The 25,538-nt window shown below is 37.7% G+C and overlaps 1 long non-coding RNA gene and 2 gene segments (V, D, J or C); 1 reads left to right on the forward strand and 2 right to left on the reverse strand.

Moving 5' to 3' along the window:
- Positions 1 to 7,521: 7,521 nt before the first annotated feature.
- LOC114004955 (T cell receptor alpha variable 8-3-like) lies at positions 7,522 to 9,049 on the reverse strand. The segment is given in 2 exon segments: positions 7,522 to 8,684; positions 8,793 to 9,049. Coding segments are annotated over 2 exon segments (426 nt in total).
- Positions 9,050 to 9,846: 797 nt separating this feature from the next.
- LOC114004954 (uncharacterized) lies at positions 9,847 to 23,308 on the forward strand. Its single transcript, XR_003546900.1, has 3 exons — positions 9,847 to 9,909; positions 21,702 to 21,752; positions 23,204 to 23,308. It is a non-coding gene; the product is annotated as an uncharacterized LOC114004954 (long non-coding RNA).
- A 1,730-nt stretch (positions 23,309 to 25,038) lies between these two features.
- Positions 25,039 to 25,538, reverse strand: part of LOC114004956 (T cell receptor alpha variable 8-3-like) — a 4,430-nt gene continuing 3,930 nt past the window's right edge. Inside the window, 1 exon segment of the V gene segment in view lies at positions 25,039 to 25,427. Coding sequence covers positions 25,039 to 25,427 — 389 coding nt within the window.

Consider the following 25,538-nt stretch of genomic DNA (forward strand, 5'->3'; position numbering starts at 1 on the left):
CATTCAGGTTTTCTCAAGGAGGAAAAACTCATGGTCAGAAAACAAAGTAACAACCCCTGAAAAGGAGGCAATTGAAATACTGCCTTAATATGTCCTGCCATAGAAATTAATAGCTTAAAATAAGGGCAATTTCATCTTCTGCTATTCACTTGATTTCTCTAATTTGGTTCAAAATGAATCTATAAACAGTTATGGAATCTTTACTGTAATAAATAATTTATTAGATTTTAAGTATATATAAAAGAGGATGGCGTACTAGTTTACAGTCTGCTGGAGGAGACAAAAATACACATAAGTATTACAAAATCAAAGAATAGGATCCTGAGGAGTGTAAACTAAAAGCTATCCTGATCCCAGTAGTTGGAAAAATAGATAGGATGGTTGGATAAAAATTTTCTCCTTCCTCCCTTTTTTGTGAGAAGAATATGGATAAACATGCTATGATAGCTTTTATAACATTTTTATTAATTTTAACAGTAGGAATAATATACCAACATATTAAATAGTAAAAATAATAAAATATCCTGTAGGAATAATTTATCAACATATTAAATAGTAAAAATAATAAAATATTACATAGAATAGACTAATCCCTTTGACTACTACTCCTAGTTCTGGTCCTTTCATCATTTGTTAACCTAATTCTTTTGTTTTTATAAGGTTTTATTTATTTATTTTTAAATTTGCTATAGGGCATGAGCACTTTCCAAAGAAAGAGAGGAAGAGAAAGTGAGAAAGCATTCCCCGGGAGTGAGGGCCATGCTGCAATCCCTTCTCCTCCATGCTCTTCTTGGGATTTGGGGCACACTTCTACATGTGCCTGGCATGTTTTTCAAGCCCCTGTGTCCAGAATTCAGCCGTGTGGGATCCAGCCACCTTAAGGGTAATACCACCAAGATGGCCCTCATTACCCATTACCATAATTCTTCCTTCATCTCAATCAATTTGAAGTTGCTGTTTCCAAGCATTTTACTTCAGGTCACATATATACACCAAATATGAAACAACAGAATATATTGATACATATAGTATTTGATTTATGGTTTCTTATTTATACAAGTAATATATTTTGTGCATACTTTTCTGTAACTTGCTTTATAAACTCTGTAATAAATCTTGTAAGCCATGGAATATTGATGCATACAGGTGTTTCTCCTGCATCATATTTCTTATTGTGTATATTCTGCTACAGATACACATCCCTTCTCTTTTTGATGGACACTCAAGGCATGGGTTTTTTTTGTTTTGTTTTGTTTTGTTTTTGTTTTTTGTTTTTGAGAGGTTTTTTGCTATAGGGCATGTGCGCTCGCCAGACAGAGAGCGAAAGAGACATAGAGACAGAAAGCGAGAAATCACCCCCCAGGGGGGATGGTCATGCCACAATCCCTTCTCCTCCATTCTCCTCTCGGGATCTTGGGCACGCACGCACACGCACCTGGCGTGAGTTCTAAGTCACCGGGTCCGGGACGCAAACTGCAGTTGACTACATGGGAGTCCAGCGACATAGCCATTATGCTAACTGCTGGTTCCCTCGAGGCGTGGTTTTTTTTCCTATTAAATACAACACAACGGCAACCTTGTTTTGAACATTCTTCCTTTATAAATGGTGCCCATGTGGAGTCCGCCATGGTGTCCATGTGGAGTCCGCCATGAGAGCTGAGATCTAGTGATTTCAGAGATAAGAACAATGAAGATGTTCTGCTGAGAATTTACCCTAGTAGAGCCCCTGTCTCCTCTCTGTCTCTTTCTGCCTCTTTGTTTCTGTCTTTTCATTTTATTCACTTTTCTTTTTTGTAAATTTTTTAAGGTGAAGTTTTTTCTTGGCTCTGAAATCCTTTATCTTGGTAATAATCCCCTTCCCTTTCCTCCTGCCATCTAGGCAAAAGAAAGGGCAGGCCAGAAGAAGACTGAGTTTGCCACAAGAGCTGAAATCTAGTGATTTCACATGGCACTACTGTGTGCCACATGGTTTTCACTTTTGGTTTTTAAAAATTAACAAATAAGTAATTTTTGTTTGTTTGCTTTATCCATTTTTCTATTTTTTTCTTTTTTCTTTCTCTGTTTTCTTATCCTTTTTCTTTCACCTCATCACTTTGCTGCTCAGCCTCCACCCACTGAGTGTCTAAACAAGTGTAACTGAAAAGTTGTCAAAATACAAATACTATTTTGATCCTCATATTCCTCAACTCCCACTGAATCTGCAACAGAAAGGGAGAAAAGTGCAATGCCAAAGAGTTTTCAGACCACATCCTCCTGTGTGCCTCTGAACACTCAGACTGATCTTCTAGAAATTAGGAAGAAATGAATAACACATCAGATCACTAGAAATCACCACAGGGGGACAAGAAATATGCAAAACCAAGAAAATACTTCACCCCCAAGGCAAAAGAATAACTCCTCTTCATCCACAGACAGTACAATGGAATTCATGGAAATGTCTGATAAGAATTTAGAGTATTCATAGTGAAAAAACTAACAGAGATGGAAGAAAAGAGAGACAATGAACACCAGAAGAAAAAAGCTGATGAGTTCCAGAAGGTGAGGAAGTTCTTGTGAGATCTGAAACAGTAAATACACTCCATAAAAAAGAATCAAATGGAAATGTTGGAGAAGAAGGCTATAATACAGGAAATCAAAACCTCCTTAGAAAGTATTAAAAGCAGACTAGATCATACAGAAAATTGAATCTCAGATGTAGAAGATGGAATCACTGGACTAGTAAAACCCACCACAAAGACTGGGAAAATAGCCCAAAAAATGAGACTAATATACAAGAAATACCAGATACCATTAAATGTCCAAACATCCAGATAATTAGTATCCCATAAGGTGAAGAGACTAGTAAGGGCATTGACAATCTATTCTGTGAAATCCTGGAAGAAAATTTCCCAAACCTAGAGGCATTCAAAGATCCAGTGCCAAGGAATACAAGGGACTCCAAATAGAATCAACCCAAGATGATCTTCTCTAAGACACATTATAGCCAAAATGACCAAAACCACAGACAAAGACAAGATACTAAGATTGGCAAGAGAGAAACATCAAGTTACCTATAAAGGACATATCATCAGGCTGACAGTGGATCTCTCATTGGAAACAACGTGAGTGAGAAAATGTTAAGGGAAAAGCAATTGCAACCACCGATACTATACCCGGCAAGATTATCTTTCCTATGGGAAGAAAAGATAAGAACATTCTCAGATAAACAAAACCTGAAAGAATTTACCAGCACCAGACCAGCTCTCTATTCTCCCCTTGGGATTTTGAGCATGCTCACATATGCACCTGGTGTGTTTCTCAAGCCACCAGGCCTGGAAATCAGACATAAATAAATAAGAGTTCTAAAAGAACTAAGAAAATGGCCAGCTTAATGGTAGGGAGAAGTCCAGAGTTGAACATTATCTTCCAGAATTTAAATGGAAAGATCAGACCACACAACAGAAAGTACATGACTTTGAACTGGTAAAACAGAATTTTATGATTTTTGACTAAAACTTACTGACCTTCTATGCTTTGTTTTCCAGTGTTAAGGAGTTTTGTCTTCTCTTGAATTGTGGACAGGTTCATGTACCTCCCATTCTAACATAACCTGTTTCCTGGCTTTAAGTATTAAGAACAGTTCTCTTAAGACTTTTTTATTTTGATTTATTAAAGGTAAAACTGCCTTTCTTGAAATTAAAGAATGTACTTAAGAAATACCTATTTAGTAACCACAGTAAACTCAATAACCTCAGTTACGTGCTATTTTATAGTATATTAATTCTACCCACAGAGTTCCATGCCTAAAGTCAACTTTTGTTCACAGATATGTATATATCTGCTGAACATTCTATTGAAAGTATTTAGATAATTTGTGAATCAATACAATGTGGGAAAGAATAAGGGAATGGAAAGCAACTGTAGAAATCAGAAACAGGGTGGGAAGAGGATGGGAAATGGCAGAGGGTGAGAAATGGGGGGAAAATATATATACAAGAAAAAAGAAATGGAAAATTATTTGTTGACAATAACATGTATGATTAAGTAACTTTATAGTGTATTCTGACTGGAAAATCGCATTTTGTATGCTGCAGTGATGCATAGTGAAAGTAGGTAAAATAAATTAATTTTTTAAAAAATTAAAATAAATAAATTTAAAAATATTATAAAAATATAAAAAATAAATGGTGCCATGCTTAACTAGGAACAGAGACTAGGAGGAAGGGAAAGGGTGAGACACATAGCTAGAAGGTATAAATCACTCCAGGTGGAGGGAAGATCAGAGAAAAGAGAGAAGGAAGTGAACTTGTATTTCAATGATTTGTATTGGATAGGTTTTTTTATTATTTTTTTCTTTAAGTTTATTTATTTATTTTTATATGTGAGACAGAAGGACTCCTGACAGGGTCTTTACACGTTGGTCCATCTCTAGCCTCAGCCAATCTGGATCTTGGCACTTGTACACCCAGTGTGCTCAGGGAGGCCCAAATATGGGAACCACCGACCTTCTCATGTGGAACCAGTTGCACTAACACTGTGCTACCTCTTGGCCCTACTTTCTTATTATTATTTATTGCCATAGGGCACATGCACTCTCCAGACAGAAAGAGAGAAAGCATTTCCCCAATGGGGCATGTTCAGGTCGCAGTTCCTTCTAGTCCATTTATGCATTCTGTCTGTGTCTATGGCAGTTACAGTGGCACAGGCAGTAAGGCACAGTTGCACAATACTGGAGCCACATAGAAGGCTCTGGATTTGGATTCCAGGTCGATCTGAATATGCCACGTGTGCCCATGCACACCTGTGATCATGGCTGGCTGGGAGGTTGGTAGAGAGGACTGCAGTGTGGCGAGACATTATAAAGGGTACACCCTCACACTCTAACTTACAAGAAAGAAAGAAATTTTTTAAGAAAGATTCTGTGTCCAGACAATGGTGAGCTACAAATAAATGGATAAACAAATTGTGCTATATTCATATAGCAGTATACTTACTACTCAGCAAGACAGCAATAAATGATTGATAAACATGAGAACATGAGTGAATCTCAAAAACATGTTGAAGGAAAGAAAACACATATGATATAGTACCTACAACATGATTCCATTGATTTGAAGTTCAAAAATAGAGTAAATCTTATGGTGATAGAAATAAAAAAGAACTGTTTTCTCCAGAAGGTAAATTGATGGGAAAAGAATGCACAAAAACTTTCTGGGTTCTAGAAATGCTCTGTCTTCAAATAGTTTTAAATATTATATTGCTATCTCCTTCAAGTTATAAATATCCTTCTTACAAGTAAGGAACTTCCCACTTCTTCTCCAAAATGAGATTCATTGTTCCAGGGTCATTGTGTTCACTGCTAATTATATTGATAACACAAATTCAGTAAGTCTTTCTGAATCTACTACCTATACACTAAATTGTAAAGTTCATTTTCAGTAACTTGTATGCAAAATAAAAATAGGGACTAACTAGAGAAAGAAGAAAATGATTAGAGTACACAAAAAAGCACATACAAATAACAAAGCAAATAGAAATTAAACAAAGGTATTATAGATCTTTTCTTCTATGCTTGCTCACAAGCTGTAATTGATCTCTATGGCTTCTCACATCCATACCTACCCCACAGTTTCCCTTCTCTTGGCCAAACCTCAGCTCGTCTGGTTCTTAACCTGGGTGACTGACTCAACCATTCATTCTGGTAAGATCTGAGTCCTTCATTGTCCTGCTTTCTGTTGGTTGCTGTGGCTTTCCATTAAGCTTTACCATTGGGCATGGAAGTACTAAGAGACTGAACATTTTATTTCTTGCTTCCATTGTCTAGAAACAACACAGCTTCCTCTTCATAGTCAGGATCAATTACCATAGCTAACAGTTCTTTTTTTTTTTTTCCCATATTGGTTCAGTGGCTAAGGAGCTCCAAATATCCAAAAGGTAGTCCTATCATCCATTGAGTGAAACCTTTTTGTGTTCCCTGGTAGAAAATAATTCCCTTAGGGACTAAAAGCTCCAAATCAACAGTGTAAGTTTGCTGGAGGTGCAGCTAAAAGTCTGCAGCAGGTTGTGGAATGATGAGAGCCACCACTCCCATGTCCACCTTTTGACTGTTGGACCCATGTGCTCTGGCTCTGTGGGAGGCAGCCATAGATGAAGGTACCTGGTTCAAGGTACGTGTGAATCCTGTGAAACCAAACCCTACCCTTGCAGGATGCTGTCTCCCCACTGGCACTGGAAATTAGTCCTCACTCAGCTGTTCCAGCTTGTAGTTAGGCCAGTTGCTTCTGGGTATGGCTATCTAGTAAGATCAATTAATCACACAAAAAGGCAGAATTCTTTTGAAAAGTCAAAATGATCCACTTCCTTGATAAAATTTCTAAAGATGTATACCTTCTTGACTTTGAAAAATATAATTGGTTATTAAAATATTTCTCATAACAATCATATAAATAAACAAATTGTTAAAGGAAGGATGAAAGGAAAGTAGAAAAGAAGGAAGGGAGGGACAAAGAGCACCTTGATTTCCCAGGCAGAGTTGTTGAGGGGATGGGAGTGCTTCCTCAGCTCCTTGGGTCCTTGAAGTGTAACTTACTTTTCTTAATATCCAGCTTAAGTTCACAATAAAAAGAATTGAGAAGCTCTTCTCATAGCAATCTGTGTTAAGTGACCATCCACTATCCCTTTCCAATGAGGCTGAGGCACCTAAAATTAACCTTATCAGGGGTAGACAAGAGAACGGCCTAAAAATAAAAAAGAAGAGAGGGAGGGAAGATGATATTAAGTAAGTATACTTTTCATATTCATAATGTTATGTCTCTAGTGCCCATTTACCATCCTTATACCCTCCAGCTACCAAACACATTTATCATGGATAATCAATCATATTGAAACATCCTAAAAAATATACATCTTAACCGTTAAACTCTTAGTTTGCCAAACTACAAACTATGAAGTCTACTTTTTGTCTCGCTGGCTTGAGGATTCCTATGCATCCACCCTCATTCATTACAGTGTGAACCAAATTGCAGCTTTTTTAAACTCCTCCTTTTTCTTCAGAGTATGTGTCATCCCCAAGGCTCCAAGCACACAAGGAGTAGAAAAGCCTCTCATACAGACCTTTCCATCAGAAAGAGAAGAAAGTCGTACATTTGTGCAGGGTCCAGTGATCTGTTCGTATCCACCGCCACTTTATCAGTATTTCCAGCAGAGCTTGGCAATGCTCAACTTAGTACATGATTGATTCACACAATGTTAGCATGTAAGAAGCAAGCTTTAATATTCTAACTGTGAAATCATGTAAGAACAGGGTGAAAGCAATGAGTTAAGATGTCATAGGGGACAGCAGATGGAGTGGAGGGTAAGGCAGCTGGATCTCATGTGGCCAACAGTGCAGTTTGAGTCTCAGACCCAGAGGCTTGATAAACATGCCAGGACCATGTGTGTGTGCCCAAAATCCCAAGGGGAGAATGAGAAGAAGGGATTACTATGTGGCCATCCTCTGCCCCCAAGCACACATACCCTACAGCAAACAAACAAACTAAACAAGTCAGTAGCTAGAAGAAACAAAACTAGTTATATCCAAAAAATTCCAATGTAGTTTTGTAGAATTTAAGATACCAAAAAAGAATTAGATATTACTTTCATAACCATGTAAAAACGTTCAAGTAAACAGTAGTGAATTCTAAATCTTTATTCTTCTGCTCAACTCTTAAATAGTCACCAGAACTAGCATGCCCATGATAATGTTGTAAATCATTCATGAGTCTAATAAATAACCTATTGCTGGTTGGTAATACCTAACAATTTCTTCTTCACAATTGGTTGGTAATATGTCACAATTTCTACGGAGATATTACTGTAATATTCAGAAAAAAAAATTCCAACACATTGTGACTAGCACAGTTAGAGCAGAAAGAAGAAATTCAAAAAAAATAAATAACTGTCTCTAGGAAACAGGTAGAAAAGAAGACAAACTTGGAGAAAAAGAACACAAGGAGCTCATCTGTTGTTTCAGGTTGATTGCAAAATAAACTGATGACTGAAATTCCACCTCCTCCTAGGCTGTCCCAATTCACATAATCAACCCATTAAGATAGTCTCAGGACAAGTCCTTAAAGTCCCGATTATTACATGATAAGAACACTGCCTCCTCCATCATTCTAGAACACTAATTATTTGGTACTATTTAGTTTCTACACTGATCAAAAAGCTTCTGAAACAAAGTTTATCAAATATAGGGCTCAGTAAGAATTGCAGAATTAATTATTCTATTTCTGGATATACTTAACCCCCTTTGCCTCAGTCACCATGATATCACAAGAGATCTCTTTAGTAGCACAGAAGATCTTGAGTCTGATACTCCACAACCATGGGTGGTTTGTGTGCAGCTCCCCCTGCAGCCCCAGGCACTGTGTCCCTCAGCGCACAGAAGTACTCAGCCGTGTCAGTCCAATGCACAGACGGTTTCCTCAGGTGGAAGGAAGAGTCACTCTTCTTAAATTCAGCCTCAAAGCCGTTGCTGCCTTTAACCAGGGTGTCTCCAGAATAGTACCTGAGGAGAAGCTGGAGTCCTTGGCCAGGGTACTGGACATACCAGGAGAGATAAGGAGTTGAAGTACCGGAATAGGTGCATCTCAGCTCCAGTGAGGCTTTCTCCGAGACAGTGACATGACTGTCAGGCTGGGTCACAGACTGGGCTCTGGCATCTCCTGTAAAATCAACATTCTATCAGAGAAAGCTGCCAGACTTCACTATGAAAACAAAGCATTTCTATGCAGAATCTGCAGAACTAGATATTGTAAAGAAATTTTACTCACTCAGGACAAAATGTACGCCCAGGACTGGAATAAGCACCAGGAGCATGACTGAGCAGTGGAAATGCTGCAGGCTCTTTCTGGAAAGTTTCCAAGAATAGGAAAGAAGCTTGCCGCAAAAACCAAGACCTTGGAAATACAAGATGGGGTGAAAGTGCAGCTGGACAATTCCTTATTTAGATAAAAATACAAAAGCTGCTGAAATGAACCTGGGTGCTTTCTGGCCTCTGTTCTCGTCACTTGTCTCTGTCTGCCAGAAACTCAGCCAGTTACAGGGAGGAGGAGCCATGGGTGCACACCTTCACCAGGAATAAGACCTCTAGTTTGTGCACCATCACCCTCTGGAGGCCAAACTCAGAACCAAACGTCCTGAAGCCCCAGGGAAAGCTAATTAAGTGCTCCATCTATTTTATGAGATATGCAAAACTGTCACACAATTTCTTCCCAGATCTTTGACAGTCAATTAATACTACAGCTGGGAATCAGCAGTTAGCGTAATGGCTATGTCGCTGGACTCCCTAGTAGTCGACCGTGGTTTGCGTCCCGGACCCCATGGCTTAAAACTCACGCCGGGCGCGTGTGCGTGCGTGCCCAAGATCCCGAGAGGAGAATGGAGGAGAAGGGATTGCGGCGTGACCATCCCCCCTGGGGGGTGATTTCTCTCTTTCCATCTCTATGTCTCTGTCTGTCTGGCGAGCGCACACACCCTTAGAGAAAATCTCTCAAAAAAATTAATACTACGACCCATTATAAATGGAAATCCATGTAAAAATAGAATTTTTCATTGAAAAAACAGTTTGAAAAAGTATATTATACTTCAGATCCAAGTCCATGAGAGTCTTTGGAATCAGGCCAGTTACCTCAGGCTGTTTATATGGCACAGTGATACCATGGTGTGCATGGAGGGTGATAGAAATACTTCCATTGGCTGATGCTGTGCACCCATAACAGTGAAAGGTGGGGCCTAGAAAATGACAGTAGTACTACAATGTCACTAGTAATAAGATGTGACTCTGGATGGGAAGGCTTTGCCTCTAGGCCTAAAGGAAATACAACTACAGGAACTTCCAAAGAAAGTACAGTCATGCCAAGAGCCATACTACATTTCATTGTTCCATTCGTGAGTTAATAGCATTGGATCATTTTTACTTTTGGGCTATTTTGAGTAATACTGATATGGACATTTGTGTATAACTTTTTGTGTGGACATAGGTTTTCATTTCTCTTTTGTGTATATCCAGAGGAAGAATTATTTTCCATAGCAGCTGCACCATTTTACATTTCCACCAACAATGCATAAGGATTCTAATTTATCCATGTTTGCCAACCCTTGGTATATTATCCTTGATGTTATCTATCTTAGTAGGTATGAGGTTGTACTTTATTGTGCTTTTGATTTGCATTTCCCTAAAAGTGGAGGAGGCTGAGTATCTTTTCATCTACTTATTAGCCATTTGTATATTGTTTTTGGAGAATCATCTGTTCACATCCTTTGCCTACTTCTTAATTACATTATTCATCTTTTTTATTATTAAATTGTAAGAGCTACTTATATTCTGAATGCAACTGCCTTTTCAAATACTAGTCAAAAATGATGTCATGAATGTAAATATTTAGAGGCTGAAATATTCCTTTTAAGGACACACACATAAAAGAAATAGAATTAGATCTTAGCAGGTATCTAAGTACCTTTCAAATATTAACTAAATTTAAGGTGCTATGGTATAAAGAAAAAGCTAACTGTAGGTGATTACAGTTTCAAATTTATTAAATATTAAATGAAATTTAAAATACAACTTTGGGCAAGATTTCAGGCAACATTTCTTTTTTGTTTTTGTTTTTGGAGAGACTTTTTTGCTATAGGGTGAGTGCACTTACCAACAAGACAGAGAGAGGCAGAGAGACAGAAAGCGAGAAATCATCCCCCAGGGGAGATGGCAACATAGCAATCCCTTCTCCTCCATTCTCCTCTCAGGATCTTGGGCACACATGCACATGCACCCTGTGTGAGTTTAAGCCACTGAGTTTGGGACTGAAGCACAGTTGACTACATTGTAGTCCAGCAATATAGCCATTATGCCAACTGCTGGTCCCCAGGCAACATTTCTAAAACAGTAGAAGTAAGAGCATTTTGTGTAAAAATACATTCTTCATTAAAATATCGGTGACAGGTACACGCACATGGAATCAGGAGTTGATTAATGAATATAAATTTGTACCAAGAGTAGTCTATGTATGTTTTATATTTTTTTAGTTAAACAATAAGTAAGATTTTTAAATTTTGCTTTAAGGTGGATAGATTTTATTTTCTTACAAAATTTTACTTTTGTAAATAAACCTATGTTCATAAGCTGATTATATATTCAAAACAGTAGGTCAATTAATAATTTTTCTTTTATTTTAGTTTCTGTTGTTTTGGTTCTTGCTATAAAGTACATGCAGAGAGAGGAAAAATAAGAAATCACCCCCCTAGGAGGTTGGCCACACAGCATTCTCCTCTTGGGATTTTTGGCATGTAGGTCTATGCTAGCATCATTTTCAAGCCTCAGGACTGGGACTATCTGCACATCCACCCACGTGGAATCAATCCAACACCTAAACTCCACGCCACCTACTGGTTCAACTTGTCTGTGTGTGTGTGTGTGTGTGTGTGTGTGTGTGTGTGTAATATGCTTTTAAAAAATATATTTATCGGGACCAGCAATTAGCGTAATGGCTATGTCACTGGACTCCGATGTAGTCGACCGCGGTTCGCGTCCCAGACCGGGTGGCTTAAAACTCACACTGGGCGCATGTGTGTGCGTGCCCAAGATCCCGAGAGGAGAATGGAGGAGAAGGGATTGTGGCGTAGCCATCCCCCTTGGGGGGTGATTTCTCACTTTCTGTCTCTCTGTCTCCCTCTGTCTGTCTGGCGAGCGCACATGCCCTATAGCAAAAACCTCTCCCAAAAAGAAAAGAAAAGAAAAAAAATAAATATATATATATATTTATATATTTATTTATTTGTAGGCATTAACTGTACATCAATACAGTTTACAAAATGAGATTTTCCATCCAGTATACGTTGTATATTGGCTCAATCAAGGATATTACCATACATGTTATCATCAACAAATAATTTTCTATTTCTTGTTTCTTATATATTTTGCTTTATTTTTCCCCTCTTGATTCCCTACCTCTCACCTTCTGCCAACTCACCTCCTTCTCCCACACTGTCTCTGGCATGTACAGTTGTTTTCCATGCCTTTATTTTTCACATTTTATTGATTCACTAAAGATCTTTATTAATTTAAAGACTTTCAATACCAAGCACAGATGATATATACATATTTATGAATGCATGTCTTACTTTAGGCATAAACCTCAGTGAGTAAAGTGAACATATTATAAAGTAACACCTCAGTGGGGCTATAAATCTTCCTACAGTCATCAAATAGGTATTACTAGGTGTTTTTAAGGCATTTTTAATATAAAAAGTTTTAGTTTTAATAGATCAAAATTAAAAAATGTTAAGAGAAATTTGCTTAAAACTTAAAGCCAGAAAAACAGTTATGATTCAGTTCAAATAGTAGATAGATGAATCTGTCAACAGTTAAAAGAAGACAAAAATCCTTAAATATGGAAATCAAAGCATCAAAGAAAATTAGTAATGTTTAGTCCAAAGTAAAAAAAAAATCTATTTTCTAGTTCATACTCACATAATTAATCTCTCTTCTATTTAATTTGCTGTGTTACTGTGGTCTAATCATTCCTTTTTTTTTTCTTTCTTTCTTTTTTTTTGACAAGTTTTTGCTATAGGGCGCATGCGCTCTCCAGAGAGACAGAGAGAGAGAAAGCGAAAAATCATCCCCCAGGGGGGATGCTCATGCCTCAATCCCTTCTCCTCCATTCTCCTCCATTCTCCTTTTGGGATATTGGGCATGCATGCACACGTGCCTGGCGTGAGTTTAAGCCACCGGGTCCTGAACTCAAACCGCAGTCGACGACACAGGAATCCAGCGTCATAGCCATTATGGCAACTGCTGGTCCCTGATCTTTCCATTTAAACTCTGAAAGTTAACATAACTCTGGACTTGTCCCTATCATTAAGCTGGCCATTCTCTTGGTTGTTGCTTGTACTCTTATTTCTGTGTGTCCAACTTTAGTTTTCCTGCCATCGCACTCCCTTCAGCACTTCTTGGAGAGCTAGTATGGTGTTGGTGAATTCTTTCAGGCTTTGTTTGTCTGAGAATGTTTTTGTCTTTTCTTCCCATATTAAAGATAATTTTGCTGGGTATAGTATTCTTGGTTGAAATTGTTTTTCACTTAACACTTTAACATATTTTCCCACTCTTTCTGATGAAAGGGTCGACGTTAGTCTTATGCATATCCCTTGAAAATAACTTATTGTTTTTCTCTTGCCAGTTTTAGTATCTTGTCTTGGTCTGTGGCTTTGGTTAATATGGTTATGAAGTGCCTCAGGGAAGATCTTCTTGGGTTAAATCTATATGGGGTCCTTTGCATTTCTTGGGTCTGAATATTTGAGTGCCTCTCTAGATATGGAAAGTTTTCTTCCAGGATTTCATGGAATAGATTATCAGTGACCTCATTAATTTCTTCACCTTCTGGGATGCCAGTGATCCAGATGTCTGGGCATTTAATGGTATCTAGTATTACTCATGTTATTCTCATTTGGGGGGTTATTTTCTCAGTATTTTTGGTGAATTTTCGTAGGTCAGAGGTTCTATCCTCTACATCTGAGATTCAGTCTTCTGTATGATCTAATCTGGTTTTGATATTTTCAAGGGAAGTTTTGATTTCCTGTATTAAAGCCTTCATCTCTAACAACTCCATTTGATTCTTTTTTATGATGTATATCTCCTCTTTCAGATCGTGGAAGAGCTTCTTCACCTCCTAGAACTTGCTGTTGTCTTTTTTCTCCTGCATCTCTGCCATTCTTTGTCTCTATTCTCTTGCATCTCTGTTAGCTTTGTCACTACAAATATTTTAAATTCTTTATCTGACACATCCTTGAGTTCCCCTGTATCCTCTGTGGAGGAAGAGGAGTTATTCTTTTCTATTAAAGGAGCAATATTGAAGAGCTTCTTCACCTCCTAGAACTTGCTGTTGTCTTTTTTCTCCTGCATCTCTGCCATTCTTTGTCTCTATTCTCTTGCATCTCTGTTAGCTTTGTCACTACAAATATTTTAAATTCTTTATCTGACACATCCTTGAGTTCCCCTGTATCCTCTGTGGAGGAAGAGGAGTTATTCTTTTCTATTAAAGGAGCAATATTTTCCTTGTTTCTCATGTTTCTTGTGCCTCTGCAGTGCTTTCTGGTCATCTGGTGGGTTATACATCTTTTTCTATATTTTGGAGTTAAATCTGCGCAATCATAGGAATACAGAAGGAGGTGACTTACAGTCAGTAAACAGTACTGTTTTTTTTTTTTTTTTTTTTTGGGGGGGGGGGAGATTTTTCCTGTAGGGGGCGTGGGACAGAGAGAGACAGAGAGACAGAAAGCGAGAAATCACCCCCCAGGGGGGATGGTCACGCCGCAATCCCTTCTCCTCCATTCTCCTCTCGGGCGGGATCCTGGGCACGCACGCACACGCGCCCGGCGTGAGTTTTAAGCCACCAGGTCCGGGACACGAACCGTGGTCGACTACGCGGGAGTCCAGCGACATAGCCATTACGCTAACTGCTGGTTCCCCTGTTTTTCTCCCTTTGCACAACTGATTGAATGAAAATTGAGGATTAATCTGATTCTAAAAGTATTCAGATATTTGGCTACTGAGTACCTAGACCTGTCTAGAAAATTGGTGTATGGAGGCTTAGCAGAAAATTGAGAAATGTAAAAGAAAAGGAAAAGGAATAGAAAAAGTGAAATAAATGGGGAAAAAAGACAAAAACAGTAAGAAAAAGAGAAGAGAAAATTTTGTCAAAAAATGAAAACCACATAACTCACTAGCAGACTGCGGGAATATGGCTGCTCAGAACTCTAATATAGATGGCTGCCGATTGGCTAAGTAGATAAAATAATCCATCATTAGTTAGTATTGTCTTTTTCCTTTAGAAATATTGCTCCACAGTTCCCTAGTTTTCTGCTCTTTCCTGTAGGAAACCAATGACATTGTGAATTTTTTATCAAGTTTAGTGATGTTCCCCCACTCTGATGCATTGAAATTTTATAATGATGTGATGTTATGAGCACTTGGCATAACCTTCAGATCTGGAAGCACATATCTGAACAGTTATCTTGAACAACTTATCAACAATCTATTCCTCCATTTTGTATGTTATCTTCATCTGAAACAGCTATTATGTACATATTGTATCTCCTCAATTTAATTTTTTCATTCCATCTTATTTTTATTCTAGTTTCTAGAATTTCTAGAAGTCTTTCCTGTTGATTTTATTCACATTTTCTTCTCTTTTTTCCTCTGCTATTATATTTTTAATATCCTAAAAATCTCTATTGTTTTTTTCAAATCAAAGTCTATTTTTATGGCCCCTTTTTGCTTTCTGATTCTTCCATGTTTTTACTTTATTTTAGTTTCACTTTGATTTTCTTTTCTTCTACCAGTTGCCATGACCTCTACTACTTTTACCTACCTTTTGGGCCTTGTCTGTTTGCTTAATTATTTGGTTTTGGTTGCATTTTGTTTCTCTTTGTCTCTGTTGTTCCTGTTAGAGACTTAACTGACCACCTGTTTTTCATTGGCTAATAAAAAGCTAATTTTGGAAGGGCCAGCTAGTGGGGTGGTGATCAAGGCAGTTGGACTCCATGTGGCTGACTGTATGGTTCAAGTCTTGGACCCAGCAGCTTGAAAAACATGCTGGACATGGGTACATGTATGCCCAAAACTCCTGAGAGGATAATGAATGAGAAGGGATTGCAATGTGGCTGTCCCAGAGGTGTGCTTTCACATTCACTACCCTCTCTCTCCCTCTCTTTCCCCCTGAACGAGTGCACACACTATATAGCAAACAAACAAGTAGAGGGAATGAGAAAAAGCTAATTGAAGTTTGTGTATGCTAAAAGAGCCATTTCGTTGCCTGTTTTCAAAGAGAATTCTCTAGTAACTTTCTTGCCATGTTGGCAGTTAATAAAAGTCCAAATAAATGCTGAATAGATTGTATTTGGTGAATGGGAGTTGTTCTTCTACAAAGTGATGGAGAACTTGGGAAGCTAATGCTATTTAAGGTCTTTGAAGTCTTACCTTGTTTTAGTCCTTCCACAGCATCTTCTTCTCCCAGGATTGAAAGGTAATTATTGTTTCTAAATTCTGTGCCTTTCTAGAACTGATTTCCCTTTTGCAGGCTTTGGTGTCATATTTCTCAGGTCATCTCAGTCTTTTTTGCTTTTCTCTTTCACTTTTTCAGGTATTGCTGAATTTTTATCTGCTCTCTCCTCCTTTTCTATTCTCTTGTGCTCATAGAATTTTGCCTTTTTAAATACCTTTAGTTTTGTTTCTTCGTTCATTTGTGTGTGTGTGTGTGTGTGTGTGTGTGTATGTGTGTGTGTGTGTTTTAAGAAGTAAGAGGAAGCAGAGGTAAACATAGAAATTCAACCTGTCATACATAACCAAATGTTAGAGATTTTTGGCATTTGAATGATTTGAAGTTTCATTTTCTATGTACACAGATTATTTATTTGTAAGAGTAGTTACTAACTTAAACAATTAATAAGACCAAACAAGGGGGCTTATGAAAAAATTAAATTATAAGATATATAACTAAGAAAAGGTGAACATTTAAAAAGCTGAACACTATGACTGTAACCTCCCAGTGATTGCCTATAGACTGGAAGCGGAGACCTTAATTCTCTTTCCCACTTTATAAGATGGCAGGTGAAAAAGCAGAGAAGCCTGACACTAAGTGGAAGAAAGCTGAAGCCAAATAGGTTGATATCAATGACAAGATTAAAAAGGGTAACCCCAAAGCTAAAAGGTCCCAGAAGGGGAAGACCCATTGCATCTGAAACCCAGTCCTCCTCTGAGAGTCAGCAGATAACTCCCCATTTGCCATGTACTTCAGGAAATATTATATTACATACAAAAGTGAAAATATACTGTTCTTTATTGGAGAAATATGATAATTAAAGTTACTGAATTCTTATAAAACTGTCTGGCATCACCTTATTTCCTGAGACTTAAGTGATTCCTAGTTAATATGATTGCCCCGTGTGTATCAGGTAAAGGGTCCTGACACTAAATGAAATGAAAATTTGGCCTCCAGTCTGTTCTTTCTACCTGTCCATCCACCAAACTCATCAACCAATAATTATTTTCAGCACAGGAGAAGATATCCAAATGATAGGCATCTTCTCCAAAAACCAAAGATTGAACTCAGTCTCAGCCTCTGGGATTGGTAGAGATGTATCTACTGGCATAGAGTCAGCTTACAACAAAAGTGAGACTTCTTGGTACATAAGAGTTAGTTATTGATCAATTAAAAATACAGATTTGGAGATCTCTCTAGGTATTTATAAGGTCATAATCTTCAATTAAAGTCTGAAAAGCAAAAAATCTCCTCCAGTGGTTTGTGATGCAGCCAGCATTACACAAATTTACAAAACGATCTCTGGGAACACTGACCTGTGGCTAGACCAGACCTCAATGAAGTACACATGGGCGCATCATGGAAAAAGCCTTCAACCCCACATTCATTTAAGACCATTCTCCTTTCATGGGAACAATGAAGCCACAGTAAATGAAATATTGCTTACTTTCCCTATTCTTGCCCGTTCAACTGATAGCGAAATGCTGAATGTTCATAGGACAAACTTGGCAAGAAGGATGCCTTTTTTTCTGCCAAGCCCTAGTAATATTTACCATTGAACATTGAGACCTTTTTTCATGATTCTTCCTGGAAACCTTTCTCTGAATTCAGAGAAAGCTCCTGCATCAAGGAATGAATACTAATAAGCCACAGACTTAGGTAGAAAATATAGATATGGATATTACTTTGGCTCACAATCCTCTCATTCCACTTTACCAAATCTCTGTGATCAGGCAGTGTCTTGCTGTTTTTCCTGCTGCTTTTGGTCCATTCACCTAACACACTCCACCTGAAACCTAACCAGAAATAGAGTGAGCAGCTGCATGCCCTACGATCTTCTCTTCTTTTTCAAGTCACTCTTACCCCTGTGTTGCAGCCCCCACTTCATTCCCCTGAGGGAATCCATTGTCCACACCATGAATTTGTAAGGACACTGAGGACTTGATGCTATGTATTTGAGTAGAATATGATAGAACTATGTGATCAAGGACAAAACCGCTTAATCTAAATTCTAGCTAACAATAGGTTTATATAGGCGACCTGACTTCAAGAGCTCAGAAACTTTGCTTTAGGGACTTGAACTTACTCAGATACTTTAATGATCAGTCAGTCAGAAAAACAGAGACAAACCCAAATATTTTAAGTAAAAATAAATTTCATATAAAAAATACACATTTAGTCATTGGAAGGACTGATAAAGCAAATATAAAAAAGACTGATTAGGGAGATGGCTACTGAACTTGAGCTGTGAAATATTGCTTTCAGGGACTAGAAATGAAGATTTTATACAGAGATTTCACCCTCCAGACCCAATCCTAGAGTGGTAGGGCAATCTCTGTATCCTTCTCTCCATCTCTCTCTCTCTATTTATCTGTGTTTCCCTATGTCTTTTGATTTTTTTCTGGGCTCTTAGCCCCTCCTTTATTTTACTAATTTCTATTTTACTAATTATTTTTTTAATATAAATTTTTTTCATTGTCTTTTCTTTTTTTTCTTTTTCTTTTTCCCCCTCTTCTTCATTTTCTTTTCCTTTTTCTTCTACCTTCAAACCTTGGCTGCTCAGCCTCCCCACACTGAGTGTCTATACAGATTTAAATGAACAGAACCCAAACATCTGAATACTACTAGGGTAAGGATATTTCTCAATTCCCACTGGATTTGATGCACAAAGGGTAAAAAACAGAATGGAAGAGAGATTGCAGATCACCTCCTCCTGAACATCTCTGAATGTTTAGATTGAACTTCAAGAATTAGGAATAAATGTACAACCCATCAGATGACCAGAAATCACCACAGGGGTACAATAAATATGAGAAAGCAAGAAAATACCTCTCCTCCAAGGGAAAAGAATAACTTCTCTCCATTTACAGACAGTAAAGTGGAACTCACAGAAATGTCAGATAAAGGATTTAGAATATTCATAGTGATAAAGTTAACAGAGATGCAAGAAGAGACAAAATGAACTTCGGAAGGCACAGGAGAAAAGGGCCAATGAGTTCCAGGAGGTGAGAAAGTTCTTGCACAATCTGAAAGAAAAAATAAACCTCATATAAAAGAATCAAATGGCACTATTAGAGATGAAGTCTGTAATATCGGAAATCAAAACGTCCTTTGATACAGAAGATCAGATGTCAGATACAGAAGACAGAATCATTGGCCTAGAAAAATCCACCATGAGGACTGAGAAAATAGCTCAAAAAGTGAGAATAATATACGAGAAATACTAGATACCATTAGATGTCCAAACACGGATAATTGGTATCCCAGAAGGTAAAGAGACTAATAAGGGCATGGATAATCTATTCCATGAAATTCTGGAAGAAAACTTTCCAAACCTAGAGAGGCATTCAAAGTTCCAGTCCCAAGAAATACAAGGGACCTCAAATTGAATCAGCCCAAGAAGATCTTCTCCAAGACACATTACAGCCAGATTGGCCAAAACCATAGACAAAAACAAGATACTAAGATTGGCAAGAAAGAAAAGTCAACTTACCTACAAAGGATATCCCATCAGGCTAACAGTAGAAATTTCATCAGAAACAATGCAAGCAAGGGAAAAAATGGGAAAATATATTCAAAGTGTTAAGGGAAAAACAAATTCAACCAAGAATACTATACCTATCATTATCCTTCATATGGGAAGAAAAGACAAGAACATTCTCAGATAAACAAAATCTGAAAGAATTTACCAACGCCAGAACAGCTCTCCAAGAAGTCTTGAAGGACTACTATACCAGGAAAACTAAATACAGACACACAGAAATAAGAGTTCAAAAACAACTAGAAAAATGACCAACTTAAAGGTAGGGACAAGTCTGGAGTTGAATGTTATCTTCCAGAATTTAATTGGGAAGACTGGACCCCAACAGAAGATAAAGTACATGAGATTGAACTGGTGAAATAGAATCTTACTACTTTTGACTGAACATTACTGATTTTCTTCTATGCTCTGTTTTCCAAATTTAAGGATTTTTGTCTTGTCTTGAGCTGCTGATAGGTTCATGTACCTACTATTTGAACAGAATTCAAGCCCATTTCCTGGCTTTAAGTTTTAAGCAAAGTTCTCAGCCTTTCTTTTAAAAAATTTACTAAAGCTAAAACTGCTTTGCTTGAAATTTTAAAATATATTTAAAAATACCTATTTAATGACCACAGTAATTTATGTAGCATCAACTATATGCTACTTCATAGCATATTAATTTTACTCAGAGTTTCATGCCTAAAATTAGATTAGGACCACTGTCATGTTTGGTAAATTGCTATTTAGTGTTTTTGGCACTTTTCAAAATAATGGTCCCAAACATAAAGATGAATCACCACACGTGAAAAGCAGAAATGAAACTAGTGTCAAATATTTTTCTTTTATTGCTATTAGTAAGTTTTCAACCTCTAGGACTTTGCTGTGAGCTCTGAGGATGGTTCATATGCACTTAGTGAATTGCTCACTGAATGCAATTAAGTGACCCATAAATGACACAGAAATTTGCTTTGCCCCTGAAATAAAGACTGAGGCCCTGCTAGTATGAATCTTTGATTACTGTTCACACTTGATACACTTTTTTAATATTCTAGATTCGGGTCTTCTTGTCCTATCTTTAGCTCTCCTCATTCAAGGGCTCCCATATTAATAACAGCAGTCCTCTACTGCTTGAAGGTAGGACTCCAAACACCCCACTTACTCAGTTATTTTTAATTCCTGGATAAATATCTCTGAATATAATGAAAGAAAAAAATTGAGGAATCTAAGGTTGAGAGAGTATAATATGCAGGACGTTAAGGTTTCTCTCTGTTTATAGTGACTCCTGGCTTTCTGTGCTTGATTATTCTATTGTCAACTTTGTTGCACAGGAAACTGCATTTCCCCAAATCCCCTTCTCCTTATGATTCAGAAGTACAAAAATGAATTTGCATAAAATTTGAGAAGCAGACAGGAAGCAGCAGCCATTATCTCCTGAAAGACATAGCAGTGTTGGCAAATTCCACTTTGTTCTTGCTTTTCCCTTATGGTACCTAACAGCAAATAACCAACTCCACAGCAAGTAAAATTCCTGTCACCCAAGTACTTACCAGATGCTAATGACAACACATAAATTGCTGCAATGATTTACACTGATCCCTTGCCAATTCCCCACAAGTAATTAATAACTGTGACACTGCAATCTTTTAGGACCTGTCACCACCAACAACAATTGGATCCATATAGACGTGAGTATCAATTGTTTAAATCCAGAATCTCATTCTGTGTGTTTCCTTCCTGTGAAACCTCTGTGCCAACTATTTGATGTTGGGTTCCTTCAAGAGGAAACCTTGAAAAATGCATCTGAGTCCAAATAGTGTATTTGGGAAGTTCAGTGAACATTAGTAGAGAAGAGGGGATATGGTCCAGGGAAGAGTAAGTGCTCACAAGGATGCCACTGCTGAAGGCAAAAACTGGTAAGAAAACTTTGGCAGGTCTTTTGGCAATCACAGATAAATTCATAATTGCGCAAATCATATACTTCAGCAGACACGACTTCCAGGTATATAACATAGAACATTAATTATCTACCTATAAGAAAACATAGATAATTGTATTCCTTGTAGAATATTTATCATAAAAAATGGAAAGCCCCTTTAAATAAAGAATTAACAAAATTTTTCTTCTTCTAGATGAGGAAATTACATTAATTTGCTCTCTGTTCCTCTGGAGCCCTGATGAAGGTAAACTCAGTTGTACTGCTAGATAGCATTAGTATGGTGAAAGGATCCTGATTGACAGATTGCATCTGGATTATAAATGAATGGGGAATACTTGGTACAATGGCATAGCTTTGGGAGAGTGATTTTGGTAGCTGTTTCAAAATATATTGGTTTCTGTTTGGGACTCATAGTTACTAAGTGTCAGTAGCCTGTTGCATTTCCCTTCATATCTGAACACTGGAAATGGGAGAACAGGTAGAGGGAGTTGCAAGATGAATAGTCCATGAACAAAGTGAACAGCTAAGGGGATGCCCCCTGAAAATGCACCTAGCATGAGGAAAGCAAATACCTATGCTGTCTATCCAGCTTTGAAAATTCGACTGAGTTTAAGACTCTCAAAGACATTGCATAATCCAAATGTCCATCAGAAAGGGATATGTGGTATATTTATAAAATGAGATACTATATAACTGTTAGAAGTAATAAAATGTCCAATAAAAATAAATAAAAAACATAAACATAATGAAATGTATCTGTATGTACAATTTTTTATCTCATAAATGTTTTTAACAAAAAAGCAAGTTTAACAATTACACATACAGGGACCAGCAGTTGGCATAATGGCTACATCACTGGACCTCCATGTAGATGACTGTGGTTCGAGTCCCAGGCCTGGTGGCTTAAATTCAGCCGGGTGCATGTGTATGTGTGCTCAAGATCCCGAGAAGAGAATGGAGAAATAATTGCAGCATGGCCATCCACCCTGAGGGGGTGATTTCTTGCTTTCTGTCTCTCTGACTGTCTTTTTGGCAAGTGCATGCACCCTATAGCAAAAAGCTCTCAAAATAGGGACCAGCAGTTAGCGTAACGGCTTATAAAAAAAAAAAAAAAAAAAAAAAAAAAAAGAAAGCCCAAAAAACAATTACACATACAATGGTGTAGCATCCCTATAAATTTTAAAACACACAAAATATGGTCCATACATTATTTATAAACACACATAATTAGAAATATAATTACATGGACTGAGAAACAAGTTAATAATAAGTTCATTTTGGAAATGATGAGAGGGAATGAGATTGAAGAGAAAAATAAGAGCGATAGCAATTTTATCCGTAACGTTTATTTATATAAAACATTTAGAACTTTGTGTTTGAATAAAACTATTAATACAGGAAGATATAAATAGTATATTTTTTAAAAGATGCTACAATTGACTTGTATGGCAAATGTAATTTTGTTAAAGGTTGCAGATTTCTGCTTCCTCAATGTGTTAATGTATTGTGTAAACATTTTCAGATTTATGAAACAATCATTAAAATATCATTTGACCTCACAGACAAGGTTGCTGGTACTAGAACTAAAATGCTTTCCTAAGTACTTGAGGCCCTTACTGCCAGGAGTTACAAGTCCTCACACTGAGCTTCAGTTTGGAAATTAGAGAAACTGCCCTTTCTCCTTCTCACTTGCAGGTGTTTTGGGAAGTGAAACTGAGCTGTGTCCCTGAGTCTCATAAGGAAAATCACCCTCTCAGGAACAGAAGAGAATCCAGTCTAAATCACAAAATACATTAAATAAGCACAAATTCCTCATGAATAAATTTAAACATCTTACGCCATTTCTAAGAATCCTTCAAATGCATATACCACAAATTCTCACTTTGATATGTCTTGAAATATAATGCCAATACCAACTGGTGTCTCTTTGGCTAAGGTAAATTAGTGGGCACAATCTCTATATTTTTATTTTTATAACTTTAAACTTTTATTCTTGATAGCATCAGGAAGTACACAACAAAAAAAGCACAACCCCCCTCCTTCTCATCTTTACTTTCTTACAAAGTCATCCTTACCCGCCAAGGCTTCAGACAACTAAAGATACGAAATGGACTTAGAAAGTATTTTCAGCCTCGCTGGGGGAAAGGCATAAATCTATTGCATTACCTATTTCCTTTAAATTCCCACTAAAGTACCTAATCTTCAAGGATTAGACATTACTAAATTTTGTAAATCATTAATCATACTAAAATTAAACAGATGCCAATCAATTTCTAATATTACAACTGTGAAATCATTTGAAAATAGAGAATAAGAATGTAAAAAGAAAACAATAACAGCATTTGGGATCAGTTAGCAAAAATTCCTATTTCACCAGTTTTGAAGATTACTAATGTGGATTTGCAAAATTTAATATATCAAAAAAATAGGAATCGGGACTGGCAGGTTGTGTGGTGGCTGAGGGTGCTGGACTCGCACGTTCAAGTCCTGGACTTGGCAGCTTGCTTTCTCACTTTTCCTCTTTCTCTCTCACTCTGTCCTTCTCTGGTCAAATTTAAATAAATAAATAAATGTTAAATATAAGAATTTTTAAAAGAATAGTAATCAGGGACCAGCAGGTAGCGTAATGGCTATGTCACTGGACTCTCACATAGTCGATTGCAGTTTGTGTCCCAAACCCAGTGGCTTAAAACTCACGCCGGGCACGTGTGCATGCGTGCCCAAGATCCCGAGAGGAGAATGGAGGAGAAGAGATTGCGGCGTGACCATCCCCCCTGGGGGGTGATTTCTCGCTTTCTGTCTCTATGTCTGTCGGGAAAAATAAAACAAGCTTTACTATAAAGTTAATAGAGGGGCCAGGTGGCGGTTCAGTGCAATGCAACTTGACCCACATGGGAAAGGTCCTGGGTCTCACATCCTTACCTTCCCGAGCACCCTCAGCACGTGTGTGCTTGTGATCTAGGCTGGCTGTGACTGCGGGAAGATCATTGTATGAAGACCCCAAAGGGGATGCTTGTCTCTCTCCTTCTCTCTCTCATGGAAGAAACACACACAAATACATAAATGGAATTTGGCATCTAGATTAGTGTCTTTTTCCTCCTTGATAGTACTTTAAGAAATACTAAAGATTTTGAGTTATTCCTTCTCCTTTCTGCAATATTCTTAGTAAGGTACTGAAATCTACACGAGCACACCATGGTCTAAGCCATCCATTTATCAGTCTCCTCCCTTCTAAATGGGGCACCTAAGACAAAAGAAAATAATCAGCAAAGTGGAGTTAGGGAAAAGATTCCAGAAAAACTAGTTTAAAATTATCAAATTAGAAAGGTAGTAAGTTTTCAAAAGGAAATAAGCCTACAGAAACAGGCTCATCTTTAGTTTTGGATTATTAAAATATAAAATGAAGGAAAAGCTTTCCTGTGCCACATCACCATTTCCATATCAAATCACTTAAAGCACATCACTCCTACGTTCACTCAGCAAGTTCCTGAGCACCTCCATGCTGTGGAAGAATAGCACCATGGCTTCAACTATGTCGGAGTCCAAAATCTTTCAAGTGCAGTTATCCTTCTTAGCATCTCACAAGGTTTGTGTGCAGCTCCCCCTGCAGCCCCAAGCACTGTGTCACTCAGAGCACAGAAGTACTCAGCCGTGTCACTCCAGTGCACAGACGGTTTCCTCAGGTTGAAGGAAGAGTCACTCTTCTTAAATTCAGCCTCAAAGCCCTTGATGCCTTTAACAAGAGCGTCTCCTGAGATGTGCTTGAGGAGAAGCTGGAGGCCTTGGCCAGGGTACTGGACATACCAGAAGAGAGATGGTGTGACACTATAGGAATAGTTGCATCTCAGCTCCAGTGAGGCTTCTTCAGAGAGAGTGACATGGCTGTCAGGCTGGGTGATGGACTGGGCTCTGGTATCTTCTGCAAAATCAATGTTGTATCACTGAGAATAGTAAAGACTTACCCATGAAACATAGTTCTACTAAGATTAGAATAAGAAAACAGTCACTCCTGTGGGTCTAGGAATCATAT

This window comes from Tupaia chinensis, unplaced genomic scaffold, assembly GCF_000334495.1.
Source record: "Tupaia chinensis unplaced genomic scaffold, TupChi_1.0 Scaffold140763_1, whole genome shotgun sequence".
Classification (NCBI taxonomy): Eukaryota; Metazoa; Chordata; class Mammalia; order Scandentia; family Tupaiidae; genus Tupaia; species Tupaia belangeri.